Source organism: Chlorocebus sabaeus, chromosome 11, assembly GCF_047675955.1.
Source record: "Chlorocebus sabaeus isolate Y175 chromosome 11, mChlSab1.0.hap1, whole genome shotgun sequence".
NCBI classification, from domain to species: Eukaryota; Metazoa; Chordata; class Mammalia; order Primates; family Cercopithecidae; genus Chlorocebus; species Chlorocebus sabaeus.
In genome coordinates this window covers 130,118,936-130,132,776 of record NC_132914.1, presented here as the reverse complement: position 1 = coordinate 130,132,776, position 13,841 = coordinate 130,118,936, and the positions used below count along the sequence as shown (strand labels likewise).

The following is a 13,841-nucleotide window of genomic DNA, read 5'->3' as shown; positions in this document are numbered from 1 at the left end:
AGGGGCTGAAAACAGCAAACATTGATCTCACAGTTTCTGGGCTTAGGAATCTGCCAGGTGCTTCCCAGTTGGTTTCAGTTGAGGGTCCCACATGGTGCAGTGATGAAGGTGTTGAGAAGGGCTGCCGTCATCTCAGGGTGCAGCGAGGAAGGAGCTGGCTCCTCCAGGCTCACTCAGTGACTGTTGGGAAGCCTCAGTGCCGTGGCACATGAGCTTCCACATGGCGACCTTACAACACAGCAGCCAGACTCCTCCAGAGAGAAAGAGTGCCCAGGATAGAAGTTGCATTTCTTTCTAACCTAGTCTTGGAATTGGCATCTCATCATGTTCCCCTATTCTGTTCAGGAGAATGAGTCAGTGAGTCCAGCCCACAGTCAAGAGGGGAGGATTACGCAAAAGCATGAATACCAGAGTCAGAGGTCACAGGGGCCATCTTAGAGGCCGCCTGCCACAAATACAGAAGGAAGTATTTTACAAGACCAAGTGAGAACCACTTCAGGTTTAACAGGGATTGTGCTTTTCCAGATATCATTTGAGGATGTGGCTGTGGATTTCACGTTGGAGGAATGGCAGCTACTTAATCCTACTCAGAAGAACTTGTACAGGGATGTGATGTTGGAGAACTATAGCAATCTGATTTTCTTGGGTAAGAACATTCTTCTTCTTGAGTAAGAACATTCTTATGTAACTTACTGTATGGCCAGTAACTGTTTGGCCTGTGAGGTGTTTGTTGATTTTGGACGTAAGTTTTACATGTCAAAGATTATTTGACTTTTATACTAAATTGAAAGATTTTCATTCACTTGCTTTTTATTTCACAGCCTTTGTAATAAAACATTCTTCATATTTAAGACTCTTAGCCCAAGCATTTAGGTCCAAGTCCTCTGTGTTTCCAATCGACAGGTTATCAAATTCTCAAACCTGATGCAATTTTCAAACTGGAACAACAAGATCCATGGATAATAGGTCAAGAAATCCTAAATCAAAACTTTTCAGGTGAGGAATAATCAGGTTTATGAGATACAGTGAACATTTACTCTCTGGTTTTTGATGACAGGTGGGCACTTTTAAAATGTTGTTTATAAAACTGTTTAAAGTTCCTGAATCTTTAAAATTCACTCAAGATTGGTGACATGAGTTCTTCATGATTTTTAACAGATGTGCTCCATAACCTGTTCTCCACATCGGGATGTGTCTTTTCTCTATGGAGTTTATGATGAAATGTATCCATCTTATTCAGTGGCACAGATTGGTGGCCATTAGAACCCCACTTTCTTGGTTAAGGCTCTCTTTATGAATTCATAGTTTTTTTCTTCTTTTAGATAACACTGATTGCCTTTGAGTTTATTTAAACTTAAACTTTTAATTTATTATTTTTCTTCTCTTCCTGTAATTTGATGTATTTCTATTTTAAAACCACAGAGAGTAGAAGATGAACCCACTGATACAGAATGAAGATCTAGGCCGGGCGCAGTAGCTCATGCCTGTAATCCTCATGCTTTGGAGGTTGGGGAGAGGGCAAGGCACGATAGTCACGTAAGGCCAGGAGTTTGAGACCAACCTGGGCAACAAAGCAAGACCCCATGTCTACTACTACGACTACTACTACTACTACTACTAATAATAATAATAATAATAACTTAGCCAAATATGCTGGTGTGCACCTCTAGTGCCAGCTGCTTGGGTGGCTGAAGTGGGAGGATTGCTTGAGCCCAGGAGCTGGAAGCTGCAGTGAGCCACGGATGTGCTAGGCAACAGAGTGAGACCTTGTCACTAAAAACAAAAGCACATAAAAAAACCCTAATACTTTAAACATAGTAAGGAGATTTTGCTTCTTACCTTCCTCTGTACAGACTTAAGGATTTTCAAGTCAGTTCCCAGTGCATTTTTCTGGTACATTTGATGTTTAACTTCTCTAAAGCTTCCCTCCCATCCCATCACATAGTCAGGTGGGTTTAAGTACCCGTTACCTTTATGTTGAAGAACCTCGTGGTATGGGAACATCTTATCTCTCCATTTATTTTTCTGTGCATAGAAGTCATTATTAACTCCATTTCGGCTAGATTCTTCCTCACTGCTCTTCTGAAATTTTTCTCTGCATCTGTGCCTTTGATTATGGTACAGTTTCCCCAGGTAGACTTCACTTTCGGCTCTTTTCTTCAACTCCAGTGAATGTTCCTCGACTCACAGCTTTTCCTGAAATCTCTACCCATGTAGCGTCTATAGTATAGTAACTCAGGCCTGATGAGACATTGTCTGAAATTCCTAAAACAACTAGGTCCTAAGATTTTTTGCCCCATGAAGAAAGATGGCCAGTAGCGTAGTCTGTGCTCTCTGTGGAATTTGTGGTATGTACTTATTTGATTTTTAAAAATTGGTTATTATGGAGCCAAATAAAGAAAAGTCTTGTTTGTCAGATGTTTCTTCAGTAGAAAAGTTTCCATCTAAGCATCTACTTTGGGAAATATTTATTTTTAATTTTTTTTTAGATAAGGTCTCCCTTTGTCACCCAGGTTGGAGTATAGTGGCACAGTCACAGCTCACTGCAGCCTTGACCTGTCTGGACTCATGAGCTCCTTCCACTTCAGCCTCCCCAGTAGCTGAGACTACCACCACACCCAGCTAATTTTAAAAATTTTGGCTTTTTTGGAGAGACAGGATCTCACTATGTTGCCCAGGCTGGTCTCAAACTCTGGGCTCAAGTGATCCTCTGCTTTGGCCTCCCAAAGTGCTGGGATTACAGGAGTGAGCCATAATGCAGAGCAGGGAAATGTTTCAGGTTGCAGATATCTAGGTACCACTCCCATTGTTTCTTAGGTCTGAGTATGTGCAGTTTGGAAAAGCTGTAAAGATAGATATTATGTTCCCCTATTAATTTAGACCCACTTCTCACGTGGAATGAGAGGAATTGAAAAGAAATGAGTCATGAAATAACTTTGTAGGATTTTAATTTAGAAGACAATATAAAACCATAAAATATTCAGCAATTCAGTATTTGAACATGAAGCATTTGTGTTAAAGTGCAAAATTCTCAAGATTAATGATACTGAAAGGAACTACTTTAGAAGCTCAATGATAAGTGAATAATATTTATCCTACCTATATTGAGGGCTTGTTATGTGCTATGCAGTGGGGGTACATTAGTGAAAAAGACAAATCTGTTCCCTACCCTCATACAGTTTACATTCTACTGGGAGAGATATGAGTAAAAGGATTACCTATTTGATAAGTACTATGAAGGAAAGAAAGAAAGAGGGTATTTGTTTGTGTGCCATCAAAATGACATTTTGGTGGGCGTGATATGGTGGCTCATGCCTGTAATCCCAGTGCTTTGGGAGGCCAAGACAGAAGTATTGCTTGAGGCCAGGAGTTGAAGGCCAGCCCGGGCAACATAGCAAGACCCCATCTCTACAAGAAGAAAATGAAAAATTAGCCAGGCATGCTGGCACACACCAACAGTCCCAGCTACTTTTGTGACTGAGGCAGAAGGATCACTTCAGCCTGGGAGTTTGCAGCTGCAGTGAGGTATGACCCTACCTCTTCATTCCTTGGGCAACACAGTGATATCCTGACTAAAAAATCGCAAAATACTACTTTTAAGTCTACATATAAACTACTTTATTATTGTTTACCATTTAATTCATTAATTTGGATAGACTTTTTTTGTTGTTGTTGTTGTTTTTTTTGAGACGAAGTCTCACTCTGTCGCCAGGCTGGAGTGCAGTGGTACAATCTAAGCTCACTGCAACCTCTGCCTCCCAGATTCAAGCAATTCTCCTGCCTCAGCCTCCCGAGTAGCTGGGATTACCGGTGTGCTCCACCACGCCTGGCTAGTTTTTGTATTTTTAGTAGAGACGGGATTTTGCCATGTTGACCAGGCTGGTCTCAATCCCTTGACCTCGTAATCTGCCTCAGCCTCCCAAAGTGCTGAGATTGCAGGCGTGAGCCACCACGCCTGGCCTGGATAGACATATTTTTAATCGCATCTTGATTTGATTTTAATTTAAAATTATTGTTTTCCTTTGTTCTCACACCTTATAAAACAATTTTCTGTAAACTCTTCAAGTGGATCTCACACTTGTCTACATGACTCTTGCTTTTGATCTTCAAACTTCTTTGCATAGTGTTTTTCATCTCAATGAATAGTATTATCATATTTATTTATGCCTGAAACACTAAATGTTCCTTCCTTCCTTCCTTCCTGCCTTCCTTCCTTCCTTCCTTCCCTCCCTCCCTCTCTTTCTTAGGAGTCTCTCTGTGTTGCCAGGCTGGAGTGCAGTGGTGCAATCTCAGCTCACTGCAACCTCTGACTCCCTGGTTCAAGTGATTCTCCTGCCTCAGCCTCCTGAGTAGCTGGGATTACAGGCACGCGCCACCACACCCAGCTAATTTTGTATTTTTAGTAGAGATGGGGTTTCACCATGTTGGCCAGGATGGTCTCGATCTCCTGATCTCATGATTCGCCCACCTTGACCTCCCAAAGTGCTGGGATTACAGGCATGAGCCACCACACCTGACCAACACTTTAATTTTCCATATCAGCAGTGGTGCCTCCTCTGAAATTCCATTTTATTTTTGAGATGGGGTCTCAGTCACCCAGGCTGACGTGCAGTGGCTCACTCTCGGCTCACACAACCTCCACCTCCCAGGCTCAAGTGATCCTCCCATCTCAGCCTCCCAAGTAGCTGGGATTACGGGCATGCACCACCACACCCGGCTAATTTTTGTATTTGGGTAGAGATGGGGTTTCAATATGTTGGCCAGGCTGGTCTTGAACTCCTGGGGTCAAGTGATCCACCCACCTCAGCCTCCTAAAGTGCTGGGATTCCAGGCATCAGTCACCACAGCCAGCCTGCTTCATCTGAAATTCTGATGTCTGAAAATTAGTTGAGGCTTTTCACCTCAAGAAAAGAGTAGTTTTTTGGGGTTTTTTTGTTTGTTTGTTTTTGTTTGTTGTTTGTTTTGAGCCTCTGTCTCACTGTCTCCTAGGGTGGAGTGCAGTGATGCAGTTATGGCTCACTGCAACCTCAACCTCTCAGGCTATAGTGATCCACCCCCTCTGCCTCACAAGTAACTGGGACTTAAGGTGTGCACCACCACACATGGCTAATTTTAGAAAAAAAATATTTGTAGAGACAGGTTCTCTGTATGTTGCCCAGGCTGGTCTCAAACTCCTGGGCTGAAGACAAGCAGTCCTCCCACCTCAGCCTCCCAAAGTGCTGGGATTGTAGGTGTGAGCTGCCACCAGGCCCAGCCTCGTTTTATATTTGAGACCGTGCCAGATCTTTTCATCTTGCAGAGTACTTCCTGAGAATATTACCCCACAATTGCTAGTAAAGAATATCATCAAAAAGTCAATAAACTTTTAAAATATGCAATAAATGGTCTTGTAGAAATCACAAACAATTGTACTTATTGGACGAAAATATCTGTCCTACTATTATACAAAAAATTATTATGGTTAGGAGTAATTTCCAATGATAGCATTACATATAGATACAATATATACTTTATAGATTCAATTATAGGTTCAATTAAAGGAGGATGAATGTGAAGAAGTTAAATAAAAGTGTTGATACTGAGCTCTGGAGAACTCTTGGATAATTACAAAAGGAAGTTTTACTGATGATGGTGAAGTTATTGACATCAGTGATTTAAGTAATGATCCTGAATAAGAATATTTTATAAATGCAACAATAGTACAAAAATTTAATGTTTCTTTTTTTTTTTTGAGATGGAGTCTGGCTCTGTCGCCCAGGCTGGAGTGCAGTGGCTGGATCTCAGCTCACTGCAAGCTCCGCCTCCCAGGTTTACGCCATTCTCCTGCCTCAGCCTCCCGAGTAGCTGGGACTACAGGCGCCCGCCACCTCGCCCGGCTAACTTTTTGTATTTTTCAGTAGAGACGGGGTTTCACCGTGTTAGCCAGGATGGTCTCGATCTCCTGACCTCATGATCCGCCCGTCTCGGCCTCCCAAAGTGCTGGGATTACAGGCTTGAGCCACCGCGCCCAGCCCAAAAATTTAATGTTTCTTATCTTTCAGGTGTAAAGTTCGTATTGTACATTTATTCTGCATTATATCCCTTTTTCTATTATACTATTCAACAACATATACTAATGTTGCATTTTTATGTTTTTATTAATCACATTCTTAACTATATTGTGAAGCTTTCTAATGGTGGTATACTTACCACTTTTCTCCTCTGATCTCACACTAAGTTCTGGACACATGGTAGATAATCGTAGATTATTTTCAAAAAAATAAACTAATCACCTCAGTATTTGATTGGAAATTGCTCCAGGCTCTTTCATCTCATGATCACTGTTCTTTGAGTATATTTAATATTTCCTCATTTAAAAGTTCATGTATTTGGCCGGGCGCGGTGGCTCAAGCCTGTAATCCCAGCACTTTGGGAGGCCGAGACGGGCGGATCATGAGGTCAGGAGATCGAGACCATCCTGGCCTACACGGTGAAACCCCGTCTCTACTGAAAAATACAGAAAACTAGCCGGGCGAGGAGGCGGGCGCCTGTAGTCCCAGCTACTCGGGAGGCTGAGGCAGGAGAATGGCGTGAACCCGGGAGGCGGAGCTTGCAGTGAGCTGAGATCCGGCCACTACACTCCAGCCTGGGTGACAGAGCGAGACTCCGTCTCAAAAAAAAAAAAAAAAAAAGTTCATGTATTTGACCAGGTGTGGTGGCTCACACCTGTAATCCCAGCACTTTGGGAGGCCAACATGGGTGGATCATAAGATCAGGAGATCGAGACCATCCTGGCCAACCTGGTGAAACCCTATCTCTACTAAAAATACAAAAAATAGCCAGGTGTGGTGGTGCAAACCTGTAGTCCCAGATACTCAGGAAGCTGAGGCAGGAGAATTGCTTGAACCCGGGAAGTGGAGGTTGCGGTGAGCTGAGATCATGCCACTGCACTCCACCCTAGTGACAGAGCAAGACTCCCTCTCAAAAAAAATTAATAAATAAGGCCAGGTGCGGCGGCTCATGCCTGTAATCCCAACACTTTGGGAGGCCAAGGTGGGTGGATCACGAAGTCAAGAGATTAAGACCATCCTGGGCAACATGGTGAAACCCCGTCTCTACTAAAAATACAAAAATTTGCTGGGTGTCGTGGTGCATGCCCGTAGTCCCAGCTACTTGGGAGGCGGAGGCAGGAAATTGCTTGAACCCAGGAGGCAGAGGTTGTAGTGAGCGGAGATCACACCACTGTACTCCAGCCTGGTGACTGCATGAGGCTCCGTCGCAAAAACATAAATAATAAAAATAAAAGTTCGTGTATTTAAATATTTGTAATTTAAAAATTAATTTTCATTTATGTTAAATGTCAATGCCCAATGAGTACACATTATTTGAGAGATTTTTTAAAAACTAGGATTATGGCCCAATTTCAGAACCTTTACATGATAAGCATAATAATTGAAAGAATTACACAGTATGGTTCATTTTTTTCTCTTTTTAGAAGTCTGGCTAGATAATCCCAAAATGTGGCTCCGAGATAATCAAGACAACCTTAAAAGTATGGAGAGAGGCCATAAATATGATGTTTTTGGAAAAATATTTAATTCAAGCATAAACGTTGTTCATGTAGGAATGAGATCCCATAAATGTGGCACAGGAGAAAAAAGTTTGAAATGTCCTTTTGATTTGCTTATTCCAAGAAATAACTGTGAAAGAAAGAAAATTGATGAGCTCAATAATAAATTATTATTCTGTATCAAACCTGACAGAACCCATGGTGGAATAAAACGCTGTGATTGCAATACATGTAGAAAACCCAGCAACAAAGAGCCATGGCTCACTGCCAGTCATACACACACAGGAGTCTATTTATGCGTGGAATGTGGCAGATTTTTTAACAAGAAGTCACAACTTATTATTCACCAGAGAACTCATACAGGAGAGAAGCCCTATCAATGCAGTGAGTGTGGAAAAGCCTTCTCACAGAAGTCACTGCTCACTATTCATCAAAGAACTCACTCAGGAGAAAAACCGTATGGGTGCAGCGAATGTCAGAAAGCTTTTAGCAGGAAGTCACTCCTCATTTTACATCAGAGAATTCATACTGGAGAGAAGCCGTATGGATGCAGTGAATGTGGAAAAGCCTTCAGTAGGAAGTCGCAGCTTAAAAGACATCAGATAACTCACACAATAGAGAAACCCTACAGTTGCAGTGAGTGCGGGAAAGCATTCTCGCAGAAATTAAAACTCATCACACATCAGAGAACGCACACAGGAGAGAAACCCTATACGTGTAGTCACTGTGGAAAATCCTTCTTTTGGAAGTCGCAGCTTATTACTCATCAGAGGACCCACACAGGGAAGAAACCTTATGCATGTAGTGAGTGTCAAAAAGCCTTCAGCAGGAACTCACTTCTCATCAGGCATCAGAGGATTCATACAGGAGAGAAGCCCTACGAATGCAATGAATGTGGTGAAGCCTTCATCAGAAAACCACAACTGATTAAACATCAGATAACTCACACAGGAGAGAAGAACTATCGATGCAGTGATTGTGAAGAGGCCTTCTTTAAGAAGTCAGAGTTAATAAGACATCAAAAAATTCACTTAGGAGAGAAACCATATGGATGCATTCAATGTGGGAAAAGCTTCTTTGGGAAGTCCCAGCTCCTAACGCATCACAGAACACACACTGGGGAGAAGCCTTATGAATGCAGTGAGTGCGGGAAGGCCTTCACCCAGAAGTCAAGCCTGATATCACATCAGAGAACTCATACAGGTGAGAAACCCTATGAGTGCAGTGAATGCAGGAAAACCTTCAGTGAGAAGTCAAGTCTCATTCATCATCAGAGAACTCATACTGGAGAAAAGCCCTTTGAATGTAGTGAATGTATGAAAGCTTTTGCCTGGAAGCCACAGCTTCTTAGGCATCAGAGAATTCATACAGGGGAGAAACCCTATGAATGCAATGAATGTGGGAAAGCATTTGTTCAGAAAGTGCAGCTCATTAAGCATCAAAGAAATCACACGGGAGAGAAAACCTATGGATGCAATGATTGTGCAAAAGCTTTCTTTGAGAAGGCACAGCTTATTATACATCAGAGAATTCATACAGGAGAGAGACCATATAAATGTGGTGAATGTGGGAAGTCTTTCACGAGAAAGTCACACCTTATGAGACATCAGAGAATTCATACAGGAGATAAATACTATGGATGCAATGAGTGTGGGACCACCTTCAACAGGAAGTCGCAGCTTATGATACATCAGAGAAATCATATAATATAAAAATCATAAGTTTGGTGAATTCAGGAAGGTTGCTATCAAATGTCATACTTTCTAACACTTTTGAGGATGAATAAGGGAGAGAAACCCTATTGAGGCAGTGACTGTTGAAAAAGCTTGAATTGGGGAGTCAAGAGTCACTATGCAGAATTTAGAAAGGAGAGTTTTTTAAAAGTAAACAATGTAAAAAAAGTCATCTCCCAGAAGACACTACTCATTACATATTGGATGACTCATTGAGATGAAAACCTTATTAGTGTTGTGATAGTACAGAAGCTTTTAGTCAAAAGTCAGCTTATCAAATGTTTAGAATACCTAAACAGGAAGAAAATTATATTGTTATAACAAGCAAGTGAAAGATTTCAAGAAAGGACAACTCACTGTGCACTTGAGAATAATACCTACAGAGGTTCATACTGACGAGTAGTCTCAATAATGTAAAGAATTTGATAAGCGTGATGCTATTGAAATAGTTCTGTAAGGAAGTGGTGTTCTTTATATATAAATTATTACAAAAAGCAGTCAATTGTAAGTGTTAGGTGTGTTTACTTAGATGTGAAGAGTTCTGCTTTTTGCTGTGATGGAATAACAAGAGTCAGATTTCCTTTCCTGCCTTAAACAACTAGAAGCTGTCCAATACATATAATATATAATGGTTTTTAGACATAGGACAAGCACAGTAGATTTTCTCTCCTGCCTTAAACAACTAGAAGCTGTCCAATACATGTAATATATAACAGTTTTTAGACATAGGACAAGCACAGGTTTGTGATCCTCAGGAGACTGTAGACAGAGTGAGGTGAGCACCATGGTTTCTCAGCCTGCCCCCTCATGGCAGTTACTAGGCTGCAGTTCAGGGAGGGGAAACAGTAAATCTTGCTGAATTGAAGAGACAGGATTGGCAGTTGGGGAGGCCACAGCAGCTAGAATTTGCAGGGGAAAGTACTGGAGAGATGGGATCTCCCTAGAGACAAGGCTCAAGAAGTCTGCAGACAGTCCCCTGAGTCCTTTGGCTTAGTACTGACTTGGCACTGAGGCCAGGAAAAGAAGCACTGGAAAGCAGCAGGCTGAACAACTCCTGGAACTCATGCAGGGCTGGGAATAGTTTATGTTCTCAGCAGCCAGAGTGGAAACAGATTCTAACACATGGAGCATCAGGTAGAATTCTCAGAAGGGTTTTGTTTTAGTAGTGAGGCTAATTAGCTCTAGATTAAAAAGCTACTCTGGACCTGTAGTGTTCGGCATCCAAAAAAAAACTTATCTGGCATGCAAGGAAGCAATAAAGTATGACTTATAACCAGGAGAAAAATCAATAGAAACCCAGAAAAGACAGAGGTGATGGAATTAGTAGACAAGGATATTAAAAGAGCTATTGTAAATATAAAGTAGAGGAAAACAATACCCCCACATATGCAAGAAGTTGATGAAACCTGAGGTATAAGAGATATTTTTAATGGCCAAAATAGAACTTCTAGGGATGAAAACACCTTCTGATTTTGTTAAAATCCTGGGTGGAGAGATTAGATACAGAAAAAGAAAAAAATCAATGAACTTGAAGAGTAAGAATAAAAACTACCAAAATGTTATACAGAGAGAAAAAAAAGACTTAAAGAGAATAGGAAAACAGTTACAGTGGTGTAATATATGTGTAACTGGAGTCCCAGAAGGAGAGGAGAAAATGAAGAGGCAGGAAGAAGTATTTGAATAAATATTGGCTAAAGATTTTCCAAATCTGAGGCCGGGCGCGGTGGCTCAAGCCTGTAATCCCAGCACTTTGGGAGGCCGAGACGGGCGGATCACGAGGTCAGGAGATCGAGACCATCCTGGCTAACACGGTGAAACCCCGTCTCTACTAAAAAATACAAAAAAACTAGCCGGGCGAGATGGCGGGCGCCTGTAGTCCCAGCTACTCGGGAGGCTGAGGCAGGAGAATGGCGTAAACCCGGGAGGCGGAGCTTGTAGTGAGCCGAGATCAGGCCACTGCACTCCAGCCTGGGCGACAGAGCGAGACTCCGTCTCAAAAAAAAAAAAAAAAAAAAAAAAAAAAAGATTTTCCAAATCTGATGAAAACAATACCCCCACATATTCAAGAAGTTCAAATGACCTGAAGTAGAATAAACATAATTTATTTCACAGCAGTGCACCTCAGAGTCACATTCAAGAAAGGCACTGATAAACAGAATAATTTTAAAACACCTTGAGAAAAAAAGGTAATACATACACAGGAACAAAGAATGGCAGCAAATTTATGGTGAGAACTATGCAAACTATAAAACAATGGAGTATTATCTCTAAATTCCTGAATGAAATAAACAACAAACCCTGCAACCTAGAATTCTGTTTCCATCAAAAACGTTTTCAAAAATGAAGGCAAAATAAAGACTGTTTCAGACAAACTAAATCAAAGATAATTTTATTACCTGTAGACCTGTCTTCGGGAAATATGAAAGGAAGTTTGAGGGCAGCAGGAAAATAATACAAAACTTAAGTTTGGGTCTGTACAAAGGAATTAAGTTCTGAAAATGGTGAATATGTCGGTAAATATAAAAGATATTTCTCTTTTTTAAAAGGGAATTGGCTGCTTAAAGCCAAAGTAATGATAACATATTTGGAGTTTATTTAGAAGTAAAGTGTGATGATGATAACACTTAAGTGTGAATTGTTAAATATAGTTGAGTAGACTGCATCATCTGAGTCAGAAGCCTGTTCCTTCCGGGCTCAGGGTAACTTGAATTTGTACCAGGCACATGACAGAAATTGTGTGGATTGTGGATCTGCATGTGTGCTGAGTGTTCCCTATTTCTCTGATTCCTTTTCCCCCATTTTCTGCTCTGCTACCCCCCCCAAGACTGTCTTCTAGAGACTGGGGTTTCTTCATAGGTTTGAACAATGGGAGATACCAGAAAGAGATCAGATGGGAGGAGAAAAAAAGGTATTTTTTACCATTCCCTTCCTCCTGCCTGGACCATGGTTTAGGTAGTTTCTGTGTTCCTATAAGGATACAGCTCCCTTTGGGAAGCCCCCGTCTATGGCCGTAGATCTCTTGGTTTCAGTTGACACCATTCCCTCTCCATGATCTTCAGACTTTACTACTGGGTGCTTCCCCAACCCACTGGTTGGGTGTCTTTAATTGTGAACACATATTTGTAAATAGTGCCTTTATTTGTTCTTAAGTTAATATTTTGAGTGTGCCATTTATTTTCTGTGCCATCTGTTAAATGATGGGCATTTAATAAAATTGTGATAATCAGTTATCAGTACAAGTGCCTCATAGTGCATGGGCTGAAATGTCTCAAGATTCCCCACACTATATATCAGTATTTTTCTATCTGTATTTGGACAATGCAGTAGAAATTATAACAAATACAAAGTTCTTTGTGCTTTTCTGCTGCATATGTCAGTGGCTCTGGAGATTGTTACCATCTGCTACATATATAAATGGACTTGCAGTTATTACTAAGCCCCTCTTCAGTAATAGAAAGACTTATGAAGTCTTTTACTACCTCTGGGTCAGCCAAACAACCTTCAAAAAGCATCGTTATTTAGGTTAAATATCCACGGACAAGAAACAAGATAATCAGTTACTGAGTGAAGAAAGACAAGAATGATGACCCACACTTCCCAGTTATGCTGTACAATTAAAATATCCCTGTCCCATCATCTGCTATTATTTATTGTGTATAATTCATGTAATCTGTAACCTGTGGGCAAGTCTTTACCCTTCAGTAGTCAAGATTATGTTACAGACTTTGTCCAAGAATCCACACCACCTTTCCCATCAGTTCTCACCAGAAATATGATGCCAAAAAGAAAAGCAGCTTTTCTAAGATCAAGCCAGAGTTGCTTCTCTTACAACCTTATGGCGCTAATAAATTAAGTTGAAGTAGACTGCCAAAGAGGCCCAGTGCAGAGGGCAGCACCTCCATCATTTTTTGAATTTCTCCCTTAGGAATTTTGCCTTTCTTTCTCTTCTGTCCACCAGTCATTCTCTCCGGCTGGGACACAAACCTTTGACAGGAAGTAATTGCCATTAGGCTTCAAGCAGTGGTTTTGCCTTTCACTTGAATTTGCATTTCAACCTGCATTTTGAAGATCTTTACACATGTTTTCTATTTTGGACAATGCCAGAAGGCTTCGTTGACATTGTAGTCGGTGTTAATAAACTTGTGTATCACTCTGCTCTGGTCTTTCAGGAACTGACTAGCAAATGAGATGAATACATTGGGACTTTGGCATGATTTGAGTATAGCATTGTGAGTTGCCTGTGATTGTCTCTCCCTAGTTGTGCTGTAATAACCTGTGTATGAGAATAAAATGATTTCCACCGTCAGGATTCTCCCATGCCCCCCTTTATTTTGCCATAGACTGAAGGGGAAAGTCCATTCTCACTCTCCTTACCTTAGAAAATTTTATGTGCCTCATGATGACTGTCTGCAGCTTAGAAGTAGATGATGTAAATCTCATCACTATTTCACAAGAATAAAATTCAAATCAGTTATATCCAAAGTAAGCTTTCGACTGGGAGTGGTGTCTCACACCTGTAATCCCAGTGCTTGGGGAGGCCAAATGGGGAGGATCGCTTG

At 41.2% G+C, this 13,841-nt stretch overlaps 1 protein-coding gene across 12 annotated transcripts in view; it reads left to right on the top strand.

Moving 5' to 3' along the window:
* The window catches only part of ZNF605 (zinc finger protein 605), a 39,353-nt gene extending 25,765 nt beyond the window's left edge, over positions 1 to 13,588 (top strand). For 10 of the 12 annotated variants that reach the window (XM_037994716.2, XM_037994743.2, XM_073021281.1 and 7 more), the window contains 3 exons: positions 526 to 646; positions 904 to 996; positions 7,475 to 13,588. In XM_037994716.2, the coding sequence (XP_037850644.2) occupies positions 526 to 646; positions 904 to 996; positions 7,475 to 9,261 (2,001 nt within the window). In that variant the 3' untranslated portion in view covers positions 9,262 to 13,588. Of the gene's footprint in view, positions 1 to 525; positions 647 to 903; positions 997 to 1,422; positions 3,526 to 7,474 lie in introns of those variants that run through there. The other 2 variants (XM_073021284.1, XM_073021283.1) reach the window with 2 other exon arrangements.
* The last annotated feature ends 253 nt before the right edge of the window (positions 13,589 to 13,841 follow it).